The sequence below is a fragment of the Ochotona curzoniae genome, unplaced genomic scaffold (assembly GCF_017591425.1).
Source record: "Ochotona curzoniae isolate NIBS_2020 unplaced genomic scaffold, NIBS_Ocur_1.0 contig_605, whole genome shotgun sequence".
Lineage (NCBI taxonomy): Eukaryota > Metazoa > Chordata > Mammalia > Lagomorpha > Ochotonidae > Ochotona > Ochotona curzoniae.
Window position 1 is genome coordinate 2680340 of NW_024466491.1, and position 23617 is coordinate 2703956.

At 67.5% G+C, this 23617-nt stretch overlaps 3 protein-coding genes and 1 non-coding gene across 5 annotated transcripts; 2 read left to right on the forward strand and 2 right to left on the reverse strand.

Moving 5' to 3' along the window:
- Window positions 1–4605: 4605 nt before the first annotated feature.
- Window positions 4606–6536, reverse strand: KISS1R (KISS1 receptor). Its single transcript, XM_040990214.1, has 5 exons — window positions 6308–6536; window positions 5884–6030; window positions 5415–5532; window positions 5070–5283; window positions 4606–4977 (listed from the first exon to the last, which is right to left on the reverse strand). The coding sequence occupies exons 1-5, from the start codon at window positions 6534–6536 to the stop codon at window positions 4606–4608; spliced, it is 1080 nt and encodes a 359-aa protein (XP_040846148.1).
- A 1462-nt stretch (window positions 6537–7998) lies between these two features.
- Window positions 7999–14958, forward strand: R3HDM4 (R3H domain containing 4). 2 transcript variants are annotated; one of them, XM_040990622.1, is made up of 9 exons: window positions 8005–8067; window positions 11824–11837; window positions 12070–12209; window positions 12748–12872; window positions 13118–13241; window positions 13375–13460; window positions 13985–14070; window positions 14147–14202; window positions 14809–14958. In XM_040990622.1, the coding sequence occupies exons 1-9, from the start codon at window positions 8020–8022 to the stop codon at window positions 14910–14912; spliced, it is 783 nt and encodes a 260-aa protein (XP_040846556.1). In that variant the 5' UTR covers window positions 8005–8019; the 3' UTR covers window positions 14913–14958. The 2 variants fall into 2 exon arrangements, with proteins under 2 accessions (XP_040846555.1, XP_040846556.1); XM_040990621.1 differs by lacking the exon at window positions 11824–11837 and having other exon boundaries at window positions 7999–8108.
- Window positions 14959–16436: 1478 nt separating this feature from the next.
- Window positions 16437–16543, reverse strand: LOC121163445. The gene has a single exon (XR_005884888.1). It is a non-coding gene; the product is annotated as a U6 spliceosomal RNA (small nuclear RNA).
- Window positions 16544–16874: 331 nt separating this feature from the next.
- Window positions 16875–23579, forward strand: MED16 (mediator complex subunit 16). The gene is made up of 15 exons (XM_040990623.1): window positions 16875–16992; window positions 17630–17797; window positions 18177–18284; window positions 18382–18551; window positions 18941–19372; window positions 19847–19952; window positions 20173–20328; window positions 20610–20821; window positions 20951–21157; window positions 21432–21642; window positions 21745–21878; window positions 22133–22325; window positions 22610–22826; window positions 23033–23116; window positions 23344–23579. The coding sequence occupies exons 2-15, from the start codon at window positions 17665–17667 to the stop codon at window positions 23468–23470; spliced, it is 2490 nt and encodes an 829-aa protein (XP_040846557.1). The 5' UTR covers window positions 16875–16992; window positions 17630–17664; the 3' UTR covers window positions 23471–23579.
- The last annotated feature ends 38 nt before the right edge of the window (window positions 23580–23617 follow it).

Consider the following 23617-nt stretch of genomic DNA (forward strand, 5'->3'; position numbering starts at 1 on the left):
GGACTGAGAGGCAAGGAGGGGGTGGGGGACAGGCTGGAACCCGAGGCACCCCTTCCCGTCCCCACAGCCAGGCCAGGGCGCCCAGGGGGCCCACCAGGAACCCTACCCTGGCGACGCCCACCCCCCTTCCAGACCCCTCCCCTTCTGGGAGCCCTTTGTCCTCAGGGGCCCCCCACCTGCACGTCATGACAGCCCCACCGGAGAGCCAGTGCCCAGGGCAGGGCTGGGGCGCGAGGGGGTCGTGGGGTGGTGGGATGTGCGGAGCCACACCCTGCCTTTCCCCTCACCCCCCAACGCTGGGGATGCGAGGTCACCCGCCCGGACGAGCCTTGCAAAACTCGGTTATTTAAAGAGTTGTGCAAGGCCGCTGCTCGGGCCGCGGTGGCGAAAGGGGCCCCTCTCCGCCGCCGCTGCCGCCGCTCGGAGGGGCGGGAGGGGGAGGGGCGGCGGAGAGGGGCTGGGGGTGCAGGGGGGCTCCCCGGAGGAAGCGAGAACAGAAACACCCAAGGAGAAAAACGCGACAGCAAAAAAAAAAAAAAAAAAAAAAAACCGGTCGGCACGCGAGGCTTCTTGGAAAGCGGTCGATTTGCATGGAGAGGTGTATGGGGAAGGGGGTGTGGGGCGCCACCCCCCCACACACACACCAAAGGCTCCGACGGAAGAAAACGGAGCCGAGCCGCGCGCCTCGCCGGGGCTGACAAGCGCGCGCGGGATCCCCTCGCCAAACAGCCCCGCGCGCGCGCGCGTTCCTCCTCGGGAAACACACGATGTCCGCATCCCCAAGTGCCACCGACCCGGCGATGGCGCAGCGCCCCCCGTGCGCCCGTAACCCTGTTTCCTTCCGCGCCGGCCCCGGGGGTTGTGGGGTCAGGGGGGTGCAGAGCGCGCGCGCGCGCCCCCCTCGATCACCGCCGCCGTGCGCCCCTGCGCCAGGGTCCCCCGAGTTGTGTGTGTGTGTGTGTGTATGGATGGGGGGTGGCGGGGAGCGCAGAGGGGCGACCTCGCCACCGCCACCACCACCACCACCACCACCTCTCCAAAACCCCCCCGTCCCGCGCCCACCTCCGTGAGCCCCTGGCGCGCACGGCGCCCACCGACCCACCTCCCCAAGCCCCGCGCGCGCCCACTCACCGCGCGCCGGCCGCGCCCGCGTCTCCGCCGCCGCGCCCGCCCGCCCCGGGGCCTCGCGCCGCCCCTCCCCCGCCACCCAGCGGCGCGCCGCCCCGCAGACAAATCACCGGGTGACAAATCGCTCTCAGATGCAAATACCTCGCCGGTGATTCAGCTAGCTGCCCAGGCCCGGGGCGCGCGGGAGGGGTCTCGGCCGGCCCCCTCCCCTTCCTCTCCAAGGCCCCGCGTCCGTCGGGCCCCGACCGAGCGCCGCCACCCCGGCGCGCGCGCACGCACGCACACACACACACACACACACACACACACACCCCGCCGGGCGCGTCCGCACAGCCGCCCATTCGCAGGCCGCGGCCCCTTTAAGGGATAATAAATAATAAAAAGGGAAGGGGGAAACAGCGCGGCCGACGCCCCGCCCTCCCTCCCTCCCTCCCCGCCCAAGGGACGGTGGGCAAAGTGCGCGTCGCGGCGCGCGACGTACAGGGGCCTGCCGGGGGCGGGGCGTCGGCCGAGAGTCCCGGGGTCACTCAGCACCCCAAAACGGGACGGGGTGGGGGTCCCCGAGCTCCTCCCCGCCTGCGCTAGAGGCCTGGGCTGCGCCCGCTCCCGCCGGCGGCGTGGGGTGCAGGCTGGGAAGGTGAGGGAAGCGGGCTCCCCACACCCCTGCCTCAGTTTGGGGGCGCCCCTGAGGCAGGGAGAAGGGTGCAGGCTGGGAAGGTGAGGGAAGCGGGCTCCCCACACCCCTGCCTCAGTTTTGGGGCGCCCCTGAGGCAGGGAGAAGGGTGCAGGCTGGGAAGGTGAGGGAAGCGGGCTCCCCACACCCCTGCCTCAGTTTTGGGGCGCCCCTAAGGCAGGAAGATGGGTGCAGGGCCAGACTGAAGGCAGGAGACAAGCTGAGCATGGGATGGGTGAAGGTCTTCGGGTATTGGGGTCCTGGGGAGCCCCCGGCCCAGGCCCAGGGCAAGAACACTGCTGCCTTCCCACAGGGGGACCCCCACAGCCCAGGCACCCCGAGTGTCCACGGCCCCTGGAGAGAAAAGGGGCGCGGTGGGCGGCAGCCCTGGGGGACCCCGACTTTGGCACCAGAGCACAGGCCGGTAAGGGGGGACCTGTTACCCCACGGGGCGTCAGGGTCCCAACCTCTCCACCCACCCCTCCCCACTCCGCGTAACCCCACGGCCTGTCCTACCCCCCCACACCCCTACACCCCACCCTACCCCCCACTCACCCCTACACCCCCACACCCCATCCTACCCCCCCACACCCCTACACCCCGTCCTACCCCCCACTCACCCCTACACCCCCACACCCCATCCTACCCCCCACTCACCCCTACACCCCCACACCCCATCCTACCCCCCACTCACCCCCACACCCCGTCCTACCCCCCACTCACCCCTACACCCCCACACCCCATCCTACCCCCCACTCACCCCTACACCCCGTCCTAACCCCCACTCACCCCCACACCCCGTCCTACCCCCCACTCACCCCCACACCCCGTCCTACCCCCCCACTCACCCCTACACCCCATCCTACCCCCCACTCACCCCTACACCCCGTCCTACCCTCCCCACTCACCCCCACACCCCGTCCTACCCCCCACTCACCCCTATACCCCGTCCTACCCTCCCCACTCACCCCCACATCCCGTCCTACCCCCCCACTCACCCCTACTACCCCCGTCCTACCCTCCCCACTCACCCCCACACCCCGTCCTACCCCCCACTCACCCCTACACCCCCTACCACCCCGTCCTACCCTCCCCACTCACCCCTACACCCCGTCCTACCCTCCCCACTCACCCCCACACCCCGTCCTACCCCCCACTCACCCCTACACCCCCACACCCCGTCCTACCCTCCCCACTCACCCCCACACCCCGCCCTACCCTCCCACACCCCCAGACCCGCAGCAAGTGGCCATCCCACAGTGTCTTCGGGGTCCTGGGGTCGGAGGAGGCGGCTGACCCGCGTTCCCCACACCGGGAGCTGCAGCCTGGGGGCCCCCGCGTGCAGGAGCTGGCCGCCCGCTGCACCTGAATACATAATAAAGAAGATAAAAAATATTTTATCTTCTAATAGAGAAGTTAGAAGATGCCCAGGCGCCCCAAGGCCACGCCCCAGTGGGCACTGCGGTCACTGCGAGACGGCGTGGCGCGCGCGCCCCCTGCCGGCGCCCCAGACGGCGGGCGTGGCCTGCCCGGGAAGCTCCGCCCAGACGCTGCAGGGCGTGGCCTGCCCGGGAAGCTCCGCCCTGCAGATCCACCGATGTCCAGCAGGGGGCGTGCGCGCTTGGAAACGCAGGCTGCAGGGTGCCTGGCCTGAGTGCTCACACCAGGCTGGGAAGCTGATGTCCTGCCCACGGCGGTGCCCACCCTGCCACATGCCTGCCCCTGCCGTAGGTGCGTGTGTATGCATGCCCGCACGTTGGGGGTGTGGCGCTCCCAGCATGGCTGACCCCGGGCCACCACTCAGCCAGGCGGCCACACAGACTCGCATGACTGGCACGCCCCGGGCAGAGCCACCGGGTGAGGGAACGGGTGCCAGCTTTGTGCCCCGCCACCCAGGGTGTCTGAGACCCAGCCCAGGCAGCCAAGGGTCGGAGTGCGTGGGATGCCAGCCGGGCGGGTGGGCTCAGCAGCGGGGGCAGCCTGTGGCTGTGGGGGTGGAGATCTGGGGCTGCAGCTGGCACCCTCGGGGTCCACCCCAGCCACGCCTGGAGGCTGTGGCTTTGCAACATGAGCAAATGAACTCCCTGCCCCGGATGTGTCCACGTTGCCCTGCCCGAGGTCACCCGAGTACCATCCCGGCTTGGGGAAGGCTTCTGTTGTCAAGCCTTAAGGCTTCTCATGGTTTCTCTTGCCTTCCAGAAGCTTCAGGCACAGCAAGTCCGATCGAGGCAGGACTAGCTACCTGGCAGCCCAGCCGCGGCCAGGCAGCTCAGCGGGACCCCGCGTCTGGGGTCCACAGCCCAGTGGGCTCACCGTGTCTGGCCGGCCCCCGCCTCCCAGGCCACTCAGCCACTGGCTAACAGCGGCGTATTTAACATCACTTTTAATTGGAGACAGACACGTCGAGAGTGGGGGTCAGTCTACCACCTGTCGACTCACTTCCTAAGGGGCCACAGCATGGGGATCTCGCAGGTGAGTGGCAGGGGCCCCAGCACTTGAGCCAGCCCCCTCATGGGGGGCAGGGGGGAGCTGGGCGCTGCCGCCCAGTCCACCGGAGTCCGTGTGGACAGATGTGGGAGGCATGTCCGGCTTGCACCTGCTGTAGCCCCCCTCCCCACCTCATTGCTCCGCAGGACTTACAGTGAGAACCCCAAGGCAGGGGTGATGGTGGGGGTGAGGGGGTGGGGAACCAGGCTTTCTGGAAAGACCCAGGAAGCGCCGCTGGGAGCACAGACAGCAATGACACGGGGGACCAAGATCACCGACTGGCCACAAAGAAACAGCCAACAGGGGGGCGGGTGCGCTCACAGCGGGCCGGGCGGCTCCCCCAGGGCAGGTGCCACCCCGAGCTCCGGGAGCGCGGGCCGGCGAGGGCGGCAGGGCCTGCGGGGCGCACAGGGGCACGCTCTGCGGAAGGCCCGGCGGAAATGCGAGCCCAGGAAGGCGTAGAGCAGCGGGTTCAGCGCCGAGTTGCTGTAAGACATGCAGTGGGCCCAGATCTTGAGCGCGTACGCGGCGTAGCTGCGTGGGTGCCAGGCGCCCGCGGGGCCCAGCGCCTGCAGCACCAGGAAGAGCTGGATGGGACCCCAGCAGGCCGCGAAGAGCAGGACCACGGCCGCCACCAGCCTGGAGACCCTGGCCCGCACGGCGCTCGCGCGCTCGGCCAGCGGCTGCCCCTGCGGGCGCGAGGGAGGAGTGTGGGTCAGCCGAGAGGGCATGGCTGCAGCGGCCATCCACCCTGCACCACGCCCCCCCTGTGTCCTCTCACCTGCAGGACCCCGTGTGCCCGGCCCAGGTGCCGCAGCATGGCCGCGTAGCAGGTGCAGGTGGCGAGCAGTGGCAGCAGATAAAGAGCCAGCAGGTTGTAGAGCGCGAAGGCGCGCTCCAGCGCGCGGCTCGGGAAGGCCTCGCTGCAGTAGGTGCGCGGCCCGGGAGAGAGGCGGTGCAGGGCCAGCACAGGCGCCGACACGGCTGCCGAGCCTGCACCGAGGTGGCCGTGAGCAGGTACCCTAACCACACACGTTCCCGGGGCAGCCGCCCTGCATGCAGCCTCTGCGGGCGCCCTTGCGCCCACTTTCCGGATGCCCCATTGAGGTCCGGGACTCACCCAGCCAGATGGCCAGGCTGACGGCCAGCGCCAGGCGCGGTGTGCGGCGGTGCAGGGCGCGCAGCGGGAAGGCTGTCACGTACCAGCGGTCCACGCTCATGGCGGTCAACGTGGCACACGTGGCCTGCACCGAGACCTGCAAAAGCCGGGAGCCCCCTGCCCTCCGCCCTGCCGGTGCCACCCGCACCCTGTCAGACCCCTGGGATACGGCAGGGGCGCCCAGGGGGGGGGCTACGGGTGGAAAGAGTAAAGGAGGGGTGCCAAGGAGAGCTGCCCAGTGGGGTGGCAGGAGCGAGCAGGGGACATTTGCGCATTGCTGGGTGCTTGGGTCTGACACCAGGAGAGGGTGGCAAAGCAGAGCCCGGCAGGGTCCCAGGCATCTCCCCCTCCCTCCCCAGTTCTTGGAGACCCGGTGACCCCAGCAAACAGCTCTCTTCCTGGTCACACCCCACCCCAGCAGCGCTGAGCCCCTCACCCAGGTCCTGCTCCCCGCGCACCTGCTGGATATAATTGAGAAACTTGCACATGAAGTCGCCCAGCACCCAGACGGGCAGCGGGTAGAGCAGGGCAGTGAAGGGCACGCAGCACAGCAAGAAGGTCAAATCAGTAGCCGCCAGGTTGGCTGTGGCGACACACGGAAACTCACCGTCGGGTCCTCAACCTCGCATCCTGACCTCCGGGCCTGCCACAGCCTAACAACCTGGAGTGGCCCACCCCAGGAAGCGTGCCCCTGACACAGATAGACTGACCGCGGGTCTGGGCAGACCCAGGCGCCCAGGCCTCCTTGCTCGTGCCAGCGCACCTCTGGTGGGGCGGACCCTACGTCTTGGAAGGGCGCCCTGCGCCCCTGTACGGGGGACGCCAGGGCTCTGCAGAGGGCGGGAAGTGGGCTTGCTCACCGATGTAGAAGTTGGTGACTGTTCGCATCTGTTCTTGGCAGCAGACGACGTAAATGACCAGCGAGTTCCCGGTCAGGCCCAGCAGCAGGAGCGCGGCGAAGCAGAGTGGTACCAGCCACGCGTCCAAGGCCCACACTTCGGCGCCCATGCCCTCCGAAGCGTTGGCGCTGCAGCCCGGGCAGCCGGATGCGTTGGCTGGCGCCCACCAGGATGCGTTGAATCCCAACATCGCCGGCACGCGTATGGCCCTGTTGCGCGCCTGGGCAGCGGCCGCAGCATCCGTGCGTTTATATGGCGTCCCCACCTTCCCACTGCTGCTCCCTGCGGTGCCCTGCCAACCACCCCCCCCCCCCACTTCTCCTCCCTGGCAAACCTTCCCGTCCCCGCCCCCGGGGGCCTCAGGGGAGCAGCTTTTCCAGCTGCTAATGTGTGTGTGTGGGGGGAGATGGGGTTGCCAAGGGCAACCAGGAGAGGGTGCAGAGGTGGTCAGCAGGGTGCAGTCGGCGAGGTATTGGCAGGCTGTTCCTCAGGGTCCCTTCTCAGAGGGTGAGGGTGGCATCCACCTGCACCTGCCCCCGTGTCCCCTGGACTTCTGACAAAAGCGACAGGTGCTGGCATTCTGGGAAGGGGTAGTGACAGACACCTAAGCTGACATCCTCTTTAGAGAAGTATTTGAGTATTTCCTTTTATTGATTTGAAAGGTAGAGAGAAGTGGTTCCTGTCCCCATGACGCCCCCTCGCCCCAACAGGGAGAGCCGGGAGCTAGACTCCAGCAGGTCCCCCCCAAACCTGGCAGGCAGGGGCCGGAGCGTGGGAGCCCTCCCTGCTGTTCCCCCCATCCCAGTGTGGTGTGCCCAGCGGGGCGCTGGGAGTAGAGGCAGGGCCAGCTGGACCCTGGGAAACAGGAAGGATGGGAAAAGAGGATTGTGACTCAGGGGTTAAAGGGAGGAGAAAGCAGCCTAGGGCTGCCAGGACCAGGCGCCAATTGGGCAAGAGGCTGCCAAGGTGCGCGCCACTCCTGCCAGCCCAGTCCCTGTGGCCAGTGGGCGGAGTGGCTGCCCTGCCCCTGCCCCAGGCTCTTGGTAACCCCAGGACTGTGTCCTGGCTGACCGTGGCCTGCCCTAGGGGACCAACCACAGCTCTTTGGTGATGGGGAATGGGGGGGTGAGATGAGCTTCTCCTGGTCCACCGGCCCCCCTCTTTTATGTGTGAAAACAGATGGGCTGTGTCCCTGCTGCTCCCGCAAGCTGGGCCTCGACTTTGGGGTACAACACCAGCCACCTGGACGCTAAGGGCGCAGCCCCAGGGCAGGTGTGACCTTCAGGCCCTAACATGCAGGCTGGGGGGCTGCCCACCGGCCACCCCTCACTCCCGGGTCTCCCTGCGTGCGCATGCAGCTGTGCTGGGGCGCAGCCTGGCTCGGGGTGCAGTGGTGCTGGGGTGCAGTGGTGCTAGGGGAACAGCCGTGCTGAGGCGCAGCCAGGCTCGGGGTGCAGCGGTGTTGGGGTGCAGCCTGGTTCGGGTGCAGTGGTGCTAGGGGAGCAGCCAGGCTCGGGGTGCAGCCTGGCTGGGGGTGCAGGTCCCCCCCCATTCGGCAGTACCCACCCCGGCCCCACGCTCCGCCCAGGCCCGCCTCTGGGCGGCGTCACTTCCTGCCGGACCAGGGAAGGCCCTGCCGGGGCGGCGGCAACAACCACGGCGGCTACCGAGCCATGGTGGCGCTCGGGAACCCGGAGGGCGGCCCGGAGGAGGCGGCGGCGGCGGCGGCGGCGGGGGGCTCCCCCGGCGGGCGGCGGATGCTGTGAGCGCGCGCGCGGACCCCTCTCCTCTCCCGGCTCCCCGTTCCCGTCCCTGCTCCGCCCCTCGAGCGCGCCCTTTGCGCGCAGGTTTGGGGTGTACGGCTTTGTTGTTCCGGGGTTCGTACTTCCCCGCACCCCGATCTCTCCCCCTCGGCTGCGCGCGCCGCCGGGACCCCCAGGCGCTGTCCGCGGGGTTTGTCTTCTGGGGATGGAGACTTGCTCCCCCATCGCACCCGTACACCTGTAGGACCCCCCAAGGCCACTCAGGGTCCTCGACTCCTTGGGGTGGGCGGGGCTCCTTGCTGTTCTGCGGGGAAATACTGGGGTGCTGGCGGGGCCTGGTGCGCCTGGGCAGATGGGGCAGTGTCCCCAGGGGTTCCGGGTGGCCGCCCGTGCCCTGCGCTGGCCACGCTGGCAGCCGCTGATCGTTTTTGTTTTTGCCCATTGTCCCAGGGACTGGTGTGAAAGCTTGGCCTGCACCTGCGTGGGGGCAGCCCTGGAGGGGACTCCAGCCCCCCGGAGGGCCCCCTGGGTGTGGGGTGGACTCCCGGCTGCTTACTGCTGCCCCACCGTCTTCTGGAAGTTACCTGTACCGCGGTGGCTTCCTCCTTGGCACCTGCCCCGCTTCCTCCTTGCGGTTCCTGGGGTGCGGCAGGGCGGCCGGGAGAAGGGGTGCAGGGCTCCCACCTGGATGGCACTGGGGGTGTCGGGGAGGCCTCGTCTCCCACCCCCAGCCAGGGCAATGCCCCCCGCCACACACACACACACACACACACCCCGGTACCCGGGCAGCTTGGGTGCCCTGGGAACTGCTTCCTCCCCACGTAACACACCAAGTGAGTCAGAGATGAAAGTTGGGCTTCTTGGTTGCTATGACAGATGTGTTTGTATTTGTTTGAAAGGCAGAGTTAAGAGACCTTCCATCTGTGTTTCCGGGTGGCAGGCGGCAGCTAACACGCTGTGCCACCAAGCTGGGTGTGGTGGTTTTGTTTATTTTGTGTTTGGTGGTCAGAATTACAGAGAGAGGGCCCAGCGCGGGAGCTTAGTGGCAAAAATCCTTGCCTTGCATGCCCCAGGATCCTATATGGGCGCTGGTTCATATCCCAGATGCTGCACTTCCCATCCAGCTCCCTGCCTGTGGCCTGGGAAAGCAGTGGAGGACGGCCCAGAGCTTTGGGACCCTGCACTCGCGTGGGAGACCCTGAAGAGGCTCCTGGCTCCTGGTTTCCGATCGGCTCAGCTCTGGTTGCTGCGGCTGTTTGGGGAGTGAACCAGCGGAGGGAAGATCTTCCTCTCTGTCTCTCCTCCTCTCTATATATCTGCCTCTCCAATTTAGAAAGAATCTTTAAAAAAATAAAAGAGAGTTAGAACGCCCACCCACAACTTCCTTCCCCCCGGGTGGGTGCCATGGCCAGGGCTGGACCGTGGGAAAGCCAGGAGCGCCATCTGGGTGTCGCACTGGGTGTCGCACTGGGTGCAGGGGCGCACTGGGTGCAGGGCCCCACTGGGCCATGCTCTGCTGCCTCCGCAGGCCATTAGCAGGGAGCTGGGTCCGTAGTGGAGCAGCCGGGACACGAATGGTGTTCACATGGAATGCCAGTACTGCAGGTGGTGGCTTTGCACGCTGCGCCACAGCACACGAAACATTTTGCTGTTCACTCAGACAGCACCTCCAGAGAGACCCCCTGGATGTGGGCTGGGCAGAGACCCCCCCTGGATGTGGGCAGGGCAGAGACCCCCGGATGTGGGCAGAGAGACCCCCTGGATGTGGGCAGAGAGACCCCCTGGATGTGGGCTGGGCAGAGACCCCCCGGATGTGGGCTGGGCAGACCCCCTGGATGTGGGCAGGGCAGAGACCCCCCCCGGATGTGGGCAGGGCAGAGAGACCCCCTGGATGTGGGCGGGGCAGAGAGACCCCCTGGATGTGGGCGGGGCAGAGAGACCCCTGGATGTGGGCAGGGCAGAGAGACCCCCTGGATGTGGGCTGGGCAGAGACCCCTGGATGTGGGCAGGGCAGAGAGACCCCTGGATGTGGGCTGGGCAGAGAGACCCCCTGGATGTGGGCTGGGCACAGAGACCCCCGGATGTGGGCCGGGCAGAGACCCCTGGATGTGGGCAGGGCAGAGAGACCCCCCCGGATGTGGGCTGGGCAGAGACCCCCTGGATGTGGGCTGGGCACAGAGACCCCCGGATGTGGGCCGGGCAGAGACCCCTGGATGTGGGCAGGGCAGAGAGACCCCCCCGGATATGGGCTGGGCAGAGAGACCCCTGGATGTCTGGGGACTCTGCTTTTCTGTGTGGGGGGGAAGCAGTTGGCTGAGCAGTAAACAAGTGAGTTGGCAGTCAGCTGTGACGGCAGGAGGGGGCGGGGCAGTCAGGGCACAGCCGTGCAAAGGCCCTGGGGTGGAGTTGGTTCTACCCAACCCCCAACCCCGCCGTTATGGTGTCTGGTCCTCCGCCAGGAGCCAGGAGCCTCTTCCTGGTCTCCCACATGGGTGCAGGGTCCCAAGGCCTCACACTGTCCTCGACTGCTTTTCCTGGGCCACAGGCAGGGAGCTGGGTAGAGTAGCCAGCACTTGAACTGGTTCTTCTATGGGATGGCAGGCAGAGGGTTAGCCCACCAGGCTACTGCACCAGCCCCACCTGAATACGCTTTAATTCCGCACACTTTGTGGCGGGTGCTGACTCAGCCGGGGGAGAAGTATTCCCAGCAGCTGTCCCACTCAATGAGCTAGCGTGGGTGTTGTTGTGTGGTCCACGCAGCTGGGCTGGTTCTCGGGGAGCCAGGCGGCCTGGGCAGTGCTGGAGCAGGGACTTGTGGAGGACTGTGGGCAGAGCTGGGGGCTCAGGGGTGCAAGGTCCACCTTCCCGTTGTTGGGGGGCAGGAGACAGTCAGGTCCTTCTCCTGTGACGTGGGGACAGCCCCCCCACTTGCGCTGTCTGGATTCCTGCCCCCACTCGGCGTTTCCGACAGCACCCACCCCTCCCCCAGGCGGCCTCTGCTATCTGCTCCCTGCAGCCGCCAGGGTGGGGCCTGAGTTGAATCTGGGGATTGGGGTGGGGGTGCCATCCCCTGGTTCACTCCCCAAGTGGCCGCAATGGCCAGAACTGAGCCGATCTGAAGCCAGGAGCCTCCTCCGGGTCTCCCACGCGGGTGCAGGGTCCCGAGGCTCTGGGCCGTCCTCCACTGCTTTCCCGGGCCACAGGCAGGGAGCTGGACGGGAAGTGGAGGCCAGCTGAGCCCGGGCAGGGATGTGGACCCCACCCCGCCTGTCTGCTCTGATTCTCCTGGGCCTCAAACCCAAAGGGCTGTTTGTGAGACGAGATCTGAGCTCCCCCCGTGTGTGTGTTGGGGGGAACGGGGGTGCGCATGAGAAAGTCAGCAGAGAGGGAGGGGGCCAGCACAGGGGCCGGATCTCCTGGGGGAGGGCTGGCCGCCTGAGGAGCCCGGGGCCCCCACCTTTCCAGACCTCACCGTGGGCGCTGGCCAAGGCCGCCTGCTGAGCCCCAGCGCACCCCCACCTGTGCGCTGTGGGCCCCGCCAGCTGGAGCTCTGGCCGGGCCAGCTGATCCCCTCACTTAGTGCATTAATGCTGTCAGTTTGCCTGGAGGAGGGCCCATTAGCCCAGAGGAGAGCCTTCCTGCAGCCGCCTCCCTGTCCTGGCTCCTGGGGCGCCCGGGAGTGGGGTGCACAGACCGACCACACCTTGAGCTGAGGCTGGGGAGCGGCTGTCCCGGTTTGCCCTTGCCGGATGGCAATGTCTGTGGGGTCTGGACGCCCGGAGCTGAGGTGGGAAGACCCCGGGGTGGGAAGGGTGCTGGGCAGGTGTGTGTGTCCCCGTCCAGCCCAGCAGGTCAGGCCAGGCCCTCTGGGGCAGGAAGGAAGCCTGGGCGGTGTTGGGGTCCCGGCTTCCCTGCTCTGGGGGGCCCACTGAGGACCCCCTCCACCCGCCCGGCCCACAGGCCCCTCTCCGGCTGCCTGCCCGCTCTGGCCAGCTCCCAGGTGAAGAGACGGAAACAGCACTTCATCAACCAGGCCGTGCGCAACTCAGACCTCGTGCCCAAGGCCAAGGGACGCAAGAGCCTGCAGCGCCTGGAGAACAGTGAGTCTGGGGCGGGGGGCGTCCGGGGAGACCCCCGTGCTGCTGCCCCACTCAGCCCGGAGGGGCTGGGGCAGCTGGGGCTCTGGGGCTGGACCTGGAGGGCGTGGCCTGTGGGGGTGGGCGGGGCCTTGCAGGGTGTGGTTATGCAGCGGTGGGCGGGGCCTGTATCACGCGGGGCGTGGCCATAGCCCGGTGGGCGGGGCGCTAGGCCTGGGCTCCCGAGGTTGAGCAGCAGCTGCTGGACCCGGCGGCTCCTGGAAGGATGCAGGGTGCACAGGGAGGGGGTCCAGCATGCCCCTTCCCCAGGATGCCCCCTTCCCAGAGCGCCCCCTCCCCAGCGCACCCCTTCCCTAGTGCGCCCCCTCTCCAGGGCGCCCCCTCCCCAGCGCACCCCTTCCCTAGTGCGCCCCCCTTCCCTAGTGCGCCCCCTCTCCAGGGCGCCCCCTCCCCAGCGCACCCCTTCCCTAGTGCGCCCCCTCTCCAGGGCGCCCCCTCCCCAGCTCGTCCCCTCCACAGCAGGCCGTCTGTCTCCTTGCAGCCCAGTACCTCCTGACCCTGCTGGAGGCCACCGGGGGTCCCCCTGGCCTGGAGGATGGGGACCCCACTCCATCCGCAGCCCCGGGCATCTTCGCCGAGGCCTGCAACAACGCCAGCTACGTGGAGGTGAGGCCCTCGCCCGCTGCATCGCTTCCCCCGGGGGTCTCTTACTCCACCCACTGCCCACGCCGGCCAGGCACGGAGAGGGTGCCACTGTGTCCTGGACTAGCAGGCGGCTCAGCGGCCTCTGCTGCAGGTCTGTCCGGGGTCCTGCTGCTCCCAGGACCCTCCCAGGCCAGTCTCAGCTGGACCTGCAGCATTTGGTGGCCTGCTGTGTGGCCACGGTCCCAAGCCCTGTTGCCCCTGTGCAGGTCTGGAACGACTTTATGAACCGCTCCGGGGAGGAACAGGAGCGCGTCCTGCGCTACCTGGAGGATGACGTCCAGAGCAAGGCCCGGAAGAGGGGGCCAGGCCGCGGGGAGGACAGGCGCAGAGGTGTGGCCAGCGTGGGTGGGGCCTGGCAGGGAGGGCGGGGCCATGGCACGATGGGCGGGGTCTGTGAGAATGGGGCGGGGTCGGCCGAGGTGGACAGCGTCTGCCACGGTCAGCGCTGACCCTGCTCTTGCAGAGGACCCGGCCTACACGCCCCGGGAGTGTTTCCAGCGCATCAGTCGGAGGCTGCGCGCCGTGCTTAAACGGAGCCGTATTCCCATGGTGAGTGCCTGGCCTGGGGGACCTGCTGGGGAGGTGGACCTGCTCCCTGGGACCACGGTGGGACGGGTTAGGGGGTCACAGAGTTATCCCAGGCCCCCAGCAGGCTCCAGGAGAGGGTCGGGGTGTCCGACGGCCCCCAGCAGGCTCCAGGAGAGGGTCTGGGTGTCCCAGGGCCCCCAGCAGGCTCCAGGAGAGGGTCTGGGTGTCCCAGGGCCCCCAGCAGGCTCCAGGAGAGGGTCGGGGTGTCCCATGGCCCCCAGCAGGCTCCAGGAGAGGGTCGGGGTGTCCGACGGCCCCCAGCAGGCTCCAGGAGAGGGTCGGGGTGTCCCAGGGCCCCCAGCAGGCTCCAGGAGAGGGTCGGGGTGTCCGACGGCCCCCAGCAGGCTCCAGGAGAGGGTCTGGGTGTCCCAGGGCCCCCAGCAGGCTCCAGGGGATGGCAGGGGATGTCCCTTGAGCCCTCCAGGAAGGCCCAGCAGGCTCCAGGGGAGGGTCGGTGATGCCTGACTGTGCCCTGTCTCACGCAGGAGACGCTGGAGGCCTGGGAGGAAAGGCTGCTGCGCTTTTTCTCCGTGTCCCCCCAGGCCGTGTACACCGCCATGCTGGATAACAGGTGAGGCCCTGCTGCAGGTGCGGTGGGCCCGGCTCTCCTCGGGCAGTCTCGCACGCTCATGCCGTCTCCTCCACAGCTTCGAGAGACTGCTGCTGCATGCCGTGTGCCAGTACATGGATCTCATCTCTGCCAGTGAGTGGACCCAGGGCCCTGAGCCTGCATGAAGCCCCGGGCTGGGGCAGGGGCCTGGGCAGAGAGGGAGGTGGGGGGCATGCATGCTGGCCCTGGACAGTGACGCTGTGGACATGGCTGGCCAGCTGCACACCCCATCCATGGAGCTGCAGGGCAGGTGGGGGTGATGAAGAGATAGGGACCCGGTATAAGAAAGGCCTTCCAACTCCCAGGAGGGTCTGAGTCCCCCACTTTTACAGTTTCAGGAAGCATACACACAGGGGGCTGCCCCTAGGTGCCTCCATAGGTCTCTCTCCCTGCTGCCAGGAGTTGCCAGGGAGACGGTTTCCCCGGGCAACCCTGGGACTCTTTCCTCCCCTGTTCTCCGTGGGAGAGGCAGCCGTGCCCACCTGCCTTCGTGCCACAGGCTTGGGGTGTGTCTCTGCAGAGACAGCTGTGGTCTGGGTAGGGGGGAAGCGGCACTTGGCAGAGGGGATGCTGGGAGCTGGCGTGGGCCGGCTGAGGTTCCTGGGGCGCCCAAGTGGTGGGGGCTGGATAGCTCGGGGTCCACGGCCCCCCCGCCCAACTCAGGATTCTCCTCCTCGTCCCACCTCGCCCCCTCCATAGGTGCTGACCTGGAGGGGCGGAGGCAGATGAGGGTGAGCAACCGTCACCTGGACTTCCTGCCTCCGGGGCTGCTCCTGTCGGCCTACCTGGAACAGCACAGCTGATGGTGGCCCCCACCCCGTCCCCACCCCCCCGCCAGCCCCCCACCCCGTCCTCCCCCACCCTGCCAGCCCCCACCCCGTCCTCCCCCACCCTGCCAGCCCCCACCCCGTCCCCCCCCACCCTGCCAGCCCCCCACCCCGTCCCCACCCACCCTGCCAGCTCCCCACCCCGTCCCCACCCACCCTGCCAGCCCCCACCCCGTCCCCACCCACCCTGCCAGCCCCCCACCCCGTCCCCCCCCACCCTGCCAGCCCCCCACCCCGTCCCCACCCACCCTGCCAGCCCCCCACCCCGTCCCCACCCACCCCTGCCAGCCCCCCACCCCGTCCCACCCACCCTGCCAGCCCCCACCCCGTCCCCACCCACCCTGCCAGCCCCCACCCCGTCCCCACCCACCCTGCCAGCCCCCACCCCGTCCCCACCCACCCTGCCAGCCCCCCACCCCGTCCCCACCCACCCTGCCAGCCCCCACCCCGTCCTCCCCCACCCTGCCAGCCCCCACCCCGTCCCCACCCACCCTGCCAGCCCCCCACCCCGTCCTCCCCCACCCTGCCAGCCCCCACCCCGTCCCACCCACCCCGCCAGCCCCCACCCGTCCCCCCACCTGCCCCCCCACCCCGTCCCCACCCCGCCACACAGCCCTGTCTCTACAAGTTTCTTTATTGTTTTTGGAGTCTGTCTGTGAACACCAGCTCCGGACACCGCGGCTCCCCTCTCCTGCCGGTTCTGACCGGGTCCGAGGCTTAAGCAAGGAGAGGGGGGGTCAGCTGGGTTTTTAATCGCTTTTAATGAATTTGACGTGACGTATTGTAGAATTTTAAATTTCCCTTTTGGTGGAATCAAGGCAAACTCCTGCCCCATTCTCCGCTTGAACCCGGCCTTGGATGGAGGCTGGGGCCCGGGCGGGGGACCCTCGGCCCTTCCCCCCAGGAACATTCGTTATGTGTATTTCTGTGTGTTTGCGTGTGTGTACCCCACAAGCTGCATTGGTTGCATTCATGTCCCTCGGTTCCCTCCCCATGGTGGCCCCCCATGGCCCCTTGAGACGTAGGGCTTCCAGCCAGAAGCTCCTGCCCTCCCGTGTCCCCCGGGCCCCACCTGGGGACCCCCTCATGGAGCAGGCCTGCACCCCTGCGCCTCCAACCCCAAGCCCCCGTGTGTGCTTTTGGGCAAAATCAAGGCTTGAATAAATTTCTGGTGCTCTGGTGTCTGGGATCTGCGCGTTCTTTGGGGTGAAGGGGTTGGGGCAGCGTCCCGGGTGGACGCGGACATGGGAGCCCCGGGTGCACAACGCAGCTCCCCGTGGGCTCTGGGGTAACCCGGGCCCGGTGCATGCACCATGTCCTGCTTTCCAAGCCCCAGGGAGGTGTCTTGCAGGCGCCTGTGTGGGTACATTTATTTTTGCAGACCCTGGTGGTGCGTGGGGTGCAGCTGTGACGCCACTCACTACGCATGACGTCAGGTCCACGTTGTACACGTCACGCGGGTAGATTTCGTCTGGCCGTCCCCTAAGGGACAAAGGGGAGCAAAATATGGAACGCTTCACGAATTTGCGTGTCATCCTTGCGCAGGGGCCATGCTAATCTTCTCTGTATCGTTCCAATTTTAGTATATGTGCTGCCGAAGCGAGCACGGGTGTCAGCTCTGCTTGCTCCATATTTAAAGCACCGACGTCTCGACTCTTTACACTCACGGTGCAATTTTTGAATTACTCTTCTGGCTTATCCGTCTTTACCAGGACTTCACAACATCGTATCGCCTCACTCGATGGTGTTATCAAGTTTATGGGTGATTCCTGCTCTATCCTAGACACTTTTGAAAATGCCTGCTGGGAACTCCACGGGCGTATGCAAATGAGGCCGGAAGTGGGGCGGAGCCGGAGCGGCGCGCGCAGCCCGGGAAGATGGCGGTGCCGGAGCCGTGGCGGTAGCGGGGTGCGGGCGGCGGCCGAGGCCTCGGCGTCACGCTCGTCACCGGGCGGCGCGGGCGACGCGGGCGGCGCGGGGCGCGCTGGGAGACGGGCAGCGGGGCGCTCGAGGGCAGCGGCCTGCGGACGGACGGCGCCTGCGCCCGGAGCCGTCGGTGAGGGTCAGGGGGCGGGACACGCGGGGTCAGGGGGCGCGGCCACGCGCAAGGGCTGCCGGAGTCGGGGCGGGAAGACGACATAGAGAAAGATCCGGGCACTGCCCGGGCACCGAGGGGGAACCCCGAGGTCGGGGGGCGGAGTCACGGAGGTGGGCGGGGTCCCTGGGGTCGTGGGGTGCCCGGGGCGGGGTCCGAGGGGTCACGAGGTGGGGTCACGGAGGTGAGTGGGGTCCCTGGGTCGGGGATCTGAGAGCTTGGATCCGGGGTCGTGGGGTGCACGGGAATGAGATCTGCGGGGTCAGGAGATGGGGTCATGCAGGTGGGGAGGGGTCCCTGGGATTGGGGGGGTCTTAGGTCGTGGGGTGTCCAGGGGCGGAGCCTGAGGCGTCAGGGTGCATCGTCACTGAGGTAAGGTGGGGTGTCTGGGGGTGGCACCTCAGGAGCTCCGTGGGCTCAGCGCCTTGGGGTGTCTTGGGACGCTGGCTCCCTCTCTAAGTGCTGCTCGGGCCCCCCGGGGGTCCTGCGTGGAGTGCCAGGCCCTGTGAGTGGAGCTGCACCCCATCCCCAGGCCCTGCCAGCCTCCTGTGAAGTGTATTTAACCCTGCACCCCCCTATTTCACTGCCCCCCACCCAGCCTGGCGTGCTGAGCGCTGCTGACTGGCTGTGGCAATGGACCTGGCCTACGTCTGCGAGTGGGAAAAATGGCCCAAGACCACGCACTGCCCGTCGGTGCCCCTGGCCTGCGCCTGGTCCTGCCGCAACCTCATTGCCTTCACCACCGACCTGCGGAGCGACGACCAGGGTGCGCCCCCCAGCCTGCTCCTCCCGGCTCCCCAACTCGGACCGTGACCGGCTCCCCAACTCGGACCGTGACGGCTGGGTTGCCCCGTGTGTGGGGTCGCCTGGCCACTGCCCGCTGTGTGTGCTGGAGTCACTGGCCCCTCCTGGCACAATGTCATAGCTTCAGCCTGCTCTGATTGCTGGGGACCGCCTGTCCCTCGAGTCATTGCTGGGACCTTATGCGCCTCCCCACAGACCCTGGCCTGTCCTCCCACAGGCACCCCTGACCCATCACCCCCCTCACTCCTGCCCCGTCCACCGCACAGAACCCTGTCCCCCCTCACTCGGCCCTGCCCCATCCATCCTCGCTCAGCCCTGCCCCATCCCCTCCTCCCCCACAGACCTGAGCCGTACCATCCACATCCTGGACACAGAGCACCCCTGGGACGTGCACTCAGTCAGCTCCGGCCACAGCGAGACCATCACCTGCCTGGAGTGGGACCAGTCCGGTGAGTTGGCAGGGGAGGAGGGACAGCAGAGGCACCCCATGGGGCTGACCCCTCTCCTGTCCCAGCGGGTGCTCCTAACCCCGCCCAATGCCCACAGGCTCCCGGCTGCTATCGGCGGATGCTGACGGACAGATCAAGTGTTGGACCATGGCCGACCACCTGGCCAACAGCTGGGAGAGCCTTGTGGGCAGCAGGGTGGATGGGGACCCCATTGTGGCCCTGTCCTGGCTGCATAATGGCGTAAAGCTAGCCCTGCATGTGGAGAAGGTAGGTACCCCTCCCTGCTGGCCTGACCCCGCTCATGTCTGCCGTCAGGCTCGTCAGTGGGCACTGGTGTCTCCAGGCCACCACTCTACTGCTGGCTGCCATCTGAGCTAGCCCACCCACCTTGCTCGAACAGCAGCTACCCCCTCTAGGCCCACCAGCCCACACCCCCCGAGCCCGGGTCAGCCCAGATGCCAGCCCCCTGAGCTCCCAGCTACACACACACGCAGGGTAGCTTAGGTGGCCCTGGCCATCTTCCTGTGTCCGACTTTGCAGAGGTGCAGCCCCTAGGGGACCCTGCTGGGCCTCTCGCTCTGTCTGACAGGCATCTGCTGGGGGTGTGGGGCTCTGGGCCCAACCCCTCACACTCCCATCTCCCACTCCCTCCCCAGTCGGGTGCCTCTAGCTTTGGGGAGAAGTTTTCTCGGGTCAAGTTCTCGCCGTCGCTCACGCTGTTTGGGGGCAAGCCCATGGAGGGCTGGATCGCCGTGACCGTCAGTGGCCTGGTCACCGTGTCCCTGCTCAAGCCCAGCGGGCAGCTGCTCACGGCCACCGAGAGCCTGTGCCGGCTGCGCGGCCGCGTGGCCCTGGCCGACATCGCTTTCACGGGCGGCGGCAACATCGTGGTGGCGGCAGCGGACGGCAGCAGCGCCTCGCCCGTGCAGTTCTACAAGGTGTGCGTGAGCGTGGTCAGCGAGAAGTGCCGTGTGGACACGGAGATCCTGCCCTCGCTCTTCATGCGTTGCACCACCGACCTCAACCGCAGGGACAAGTTCCCGGCCATCACGCACCTCAAGTTCCTGGCCCGGGACATGTCAGAGCAGGTGTGCTGCGGGCTGTGGGCGGCCAAGGGGGCACCTGTCCCAGCACTTCCTCAGGCCTCCCCCTCCTCCTCCTTCCCCTTAGCCGATGTCCCCCAGCCATCTTGCTCTCACTCCTCCTCTCACCCCCCCAGCGCCCATCCCTGCTGTCCTCGTTTGGGGTGACCTGGGGGACACGGATGCCCCGTCCTGCCTCTAAGCCGCCTTGTGTCTCAGAGGGTCCTGTGGTGGTCGCGACTCTGGGGTCGCCATCCAGCCCCAATTCCCACCCTGGGCAATCACTTCCCAGTCCCTCGCTTACTTCCTGCCCACAGCTAGGCATTTCTTGGGGTTGGGGGACAAGGGGTAGTAGTGCTGGGTACCAGGCCAGGAAGGAGGAAGGGAGGGAGGCCCCTGGGGCTTGGTTCGCAGAGCCCGCTTGTCCACCTGTCCACTAACCCTCCCATCCATGTACCTACCCGTCTGCTGGGTCCCCAGGTGCTGCTGTGTGCCTCCAGCCAGACCAGCAGCCTGGTGGAGTGTTGGTCGCTGCGGAAGGAGGGGCTGCCCGTGAATAATGTGTTTCAGCAGATCTCCCCAGCCGGTGAGCCCCCCACCCAGCCCGAGCCCGGGCCCCCACTCCATGCACCCTCATTGCTAAGCTCAAGAGAGTCGCTGGGCAGAGGGGAAACAAAACAGCCACAGAACCTTCCAGAAGCCATGGACAGTGGGGGAACCAATCCCCCTCACGCACACACCGCTGGCCTTGGGGAGGTGGCCCCAGCCGGCCTGTGACCCTTACCTGCCCCTGCCATCCTCTGCAGTGGTGGACAAGCAGCCCATGATCCTGAAATGGCGGATCCTGTCGGCCACCAACGACCTGGACCGCGTGTCGGCCGTGGCGCTGCCCAAGCTGCCCATCTCGCTCACCAACACCGACCTCAAAGTGGCCAGCGACACCCAGTTCTACCCCGGGCTCGGTATGCCAGCGGTAGTGTCCAGTACATCTCAGAAGCGCCTTTCGGCTTCGCTACGATGCTAAGGAGGTGCCGACGGGCGTCCCGAGCACCGCCAGTTCTCCATCTGCTGAGTTGCTGGGGCTCGGCTTTGTGTGCCTGCAGGGGGAGAGATGCCCCGTGCCCTGCCCAACCCTCGCCTTCTACCCCAAGACCCTCTGCATGCTGTTCTGAGGAGGCCGAGGCACTCGCTGGTGGGGGTTGCAGGGAACTGGAGGCCTGACCCTGCCCCTCTCTGTACACAGGGCTGGCACTGGCCTTCCAGGATGGCAGCGTCCACATTGTACATAGGCTGTCCCTGCAGACCATGGCCGTCTTCTACAGCTCGGCCACCCCGCGCTCCGTGGATGAGCTGGCTGTCAAGCGGCCACGTACCACGGGGCCCTCCGTCCACTTCAAGGCGATGCAGCTCTCCTGGACTTCCCTGGCCCTCGTGGGCATTGACAACCACGGGAAGGTACGGGCCAGGCCAGGGAGCCCGTGTGGGGGGTGGGGCAGCCTCCTCCCTCCCTCCCAACCCCCACCTGTGGGGCTATGGCAGAGGAGTCTGTCCCGACCCCAGCCCCAGCTTCCGCCCTCACCACAGCTGAGCCTGCTGCGTGTCTCACCCTCGATGGGCCACCCACTGGACGTGAGCCTAGCCCTGCGGCACTTGCTTTTCCTGCTCGAATACTGCATGGTGACGGGCTACGACTGGTGGGATATCCTGCTGCACGTGCAGCCCAGCATGGTGCCCAGCCTCGTGGAGAAGCTGCACGAGGAATACACACGCCAGAGCGCCGCCCTGCAGCAGGTGCACCATGGGGGAGGTACGGGAGGGTGGGGGACCCCCGCCCAGGCGCTGCCCACGTGGCCAGAGCAGCCGGACTCAGGACACAGCTGTATGTGTCTGTGACAGCCACAGAGAGGGCGGCCGGGGCCGCTCGGTCCCCTCCCACCACATCAGGGGGCTGCCTTATGTGCCTCCAGCACCTTGGGTCTGCACCCTGTGCCCCGGTGGGGAGGAGGGCTCAGAGGAGCCACCAGCTGGTGCTGACCGCTCGCCCGCCTGCCCCTGCCCCGCCCAGGTCTTGTCTACCCGCATCCTGGCCATGAAGGCCTCACTGTGCAAGCTGTCACCCTGTACGGTGACGCGCGTGTGTGATTACCACACCAAGCTCTTCCTCATCGCCGTCAGCTCCACCCTCAAGTCCCTGCTGCGTCCCCACTTCCTCAACACGCCCGACAAGAGCCCCGGCGATCGGCTGGCCGAGATCTGCGCCAAGATCACCGACGTCGGTACATATGTCTTGGGAGCCACCCCCACCCCCCCGTCCAGGCTCTTCTGGGGGTTTGGCGGGGCGGGGCACGGGGTCCCACTGTCCCCACATATCGTTACAGACATCGACAAGGTCATGATCAACCTCAAAACGGAAGAGTTTGTCCTGGACATGAACACGCTGCAGGCCCTGCAGCAGCTGCTGCAGTGGGTGGGCGACTTCGTGCTCTACCTGCTGGCCAGCTTGCCCAACCAGGTGCCAGGACCCCCACCCTTACAACCTTGGCCCCGCCTCCTCCAAGCCCCACCCTTACAGCCTGGCCCCGCCCCTTATCACCGAGCTCCGCCTCCTCCATGCCACGCCCTAACAGTCCTGGCCCCACCCCTTGTCCCGGCCCCGCCCCTCCAGAGGTTGCAGCAGCTGGGCCCTCCCCCTGCACACCTTGGCCCCCTGTCCCTCTGGCCACCTTGTGCCCGCATCCCCCAGAGCCCCGCGTGCCGTCCTCACAGGGCTCCCCGCTGCGGCCGGGCCACAGCTTCCTGCGGGACGGCGCCTCGCTGGGCATGCTGCGCGAGCTCATGGTGGTGACACGGATCTGGGGACTGCTGAAGCCCAGCTGCCTGCCCGTGTACGCGGCCACCTCGGACACGCAGGACAGCATGTCCCTGCTCTTCCGCCTGCTCACCAAGCTGTGGATCTGCTGTGAGTGCCCCGCCCCTGCCCCGTCCCCGTACCCCAAGATGTGCCCTGCCCGTCACCCCACGACAGGCTTCCCCCACCTCCTCTGGCCTGCCTGCAAACTCCACCCCTCCCAAGATGACCCTGTCCACCCTAAACAGGCCCTGCCCACCCCAAGGCACTCCCTTTCTACCTGAGCAAGGGGTCCATGATTTGCAGAGCTGCAGGGCCACACACACACACACCATCCACTCACCCCCAGTCCCCCCAAAGCCAGCCTGACGCCAACCCCACGTGTCCTCCCGCAGGTCGCGAGGAGGGCCCGGCCAGCGAGCCGGACGAGGCCCTGGTGGACGAGTGTTGCCTGCTGCCCAGCCAGCTGCTCATCCCAGGCCTGGACTGGCTGCCCGTGAGTGACGGCCTGCTCAGCCGCCTGCAGCCCAAGCAGCCACTGCGCCTGCAGTTTGGCAAGGCACCCACCCTGCCGGGCAGCGCCACCACCCTGCAGCTGGACGGCCTGGTCAGGTGGGTGCCGGCCCTGCCTACCCCCTAGGGGTGTGGGGATGTGGGGGTGTGCGGCACCTCCCTCAGGGACGGCTCTGAACTGTGGGGGTTCCAGCGTCCAGGGACGTGCATGACCAGCCCTGGGTTGTGGGGTCCTGGACGAGAACACGTGTGGAGGCCCAGTGCAGCCCCTGCTAGGCCTCACCTCTCCCCCTGTGGGTCCCCAGGGCTCCAGGCCAGCCCAAGATCGACCACCTTCGCAGGCTACATCTGGGCGCCTACCCCACGGAGGAGTGCAAGGCATGCACCAGGTGAGCCTCAGGGGTGTGGGACAGTGGGGGCTCAGCCAGCCCCGGGTTCCCACAGCGAGGCCTCTGGGGGAGAGGGAGGCTCAGCCAGCCATTCCTGCAACCAGGTCCTGGGGCAGGGCAGACTTGGCCAGCCCTGTGTCTCCACAGCGAGGCCTCCGGGGGACAGTGGGGAGCAGTGGAGGGGCCTCGGCCAGGCCCACCTGCAGCACTCCCACCCCGCCCTGTAGGTGCGGCTGTGTCACCATGCTCAGGTCCCCCAACAAGGCCACGGCTGTGAAACAGTGGGAGCAACGCTGGGTCAAGAACTGCCTGTGTGGGGGGCTGTGGCGCCGGCTGCCCCTCAGCTGCCCGTGACCACAGCCCACACTCTGCACGGCCCCTCAGCTCGTCGCCACCCCATGGGACTGGGACCATGGAAGGCGGCAGGGACGGGCCAGCCCAATAAACACCCCTCTTCCCTGGAGCTGTGTCCTTGTCCATACCTGCCGGCACCTCCAGGAG

Bases quoted from the DNA above. Each gene is read 5' to 3' on its own strand.
- KISS1R (XM_040990214.1), bottom strand. From the start codon at position 6,536: ATGTTGGGATTCAACGCATCCTGGTGGGCGCCAGCCAACGCATCCGGC. The intron at 6,031-6,307 runs GTGAGCAAGCCC...GTGTCGCCACAG, and splicing joins AGTCACCAACTTCTACATCG to CCAACCTGGCGGCTACTGAT. The intron at 5,284-5,414 runs GGCTGGGTGAGT...CCACCTCGGTGC, and splicing joins GGCCGTCAGCCTGGCCATCT to AGGCTCGGCAGCCGTGTCGG.
- R3HDM4 (XM_040990621.1), top strand. From the start codon at position 8,020: ATGGTGGCGCTCGGGAACCCGGAGGGCGGCCCGGAGGAGGCGGCGGCG. The intron at 8,109-12,069 runs GTGAGCGCGCGC...CCCGGCCCACAG, and splicing joins CCCGGCGGGCGGCGGATGCT to GCCCCTCTCCGGCTGCCTGC. The intron at 13,242-13,374 runs GTGTGGCCAGCG...CTGCTCTTGCAG, and splicing joins CGGGGAGGACAGGCGCAGAG to AGGACCCGGCCTACACGCCC.
- MED16 (XM_040990623.1), top strand. From the start codon at position 17,665: ATGGACCTGGCCTACGTCTGCGAGTGGGAAAAATGGCCCAAGACCACG. The intron at 18,552-18,940 runs GTAGGTACCCCT...CTCCCTCCCCAG, and splicing joins TAGCCCTGCATGTGGAGAAG to TCGGGTGCCTCTAGCTTTGG. The intron at 21,643-21,744 runs GTACATATGTCT...ATATCGTTACAG, and splicing joins CGCCAAGATCACCGACGTCG to ACATCGACAAGGTCATGATC.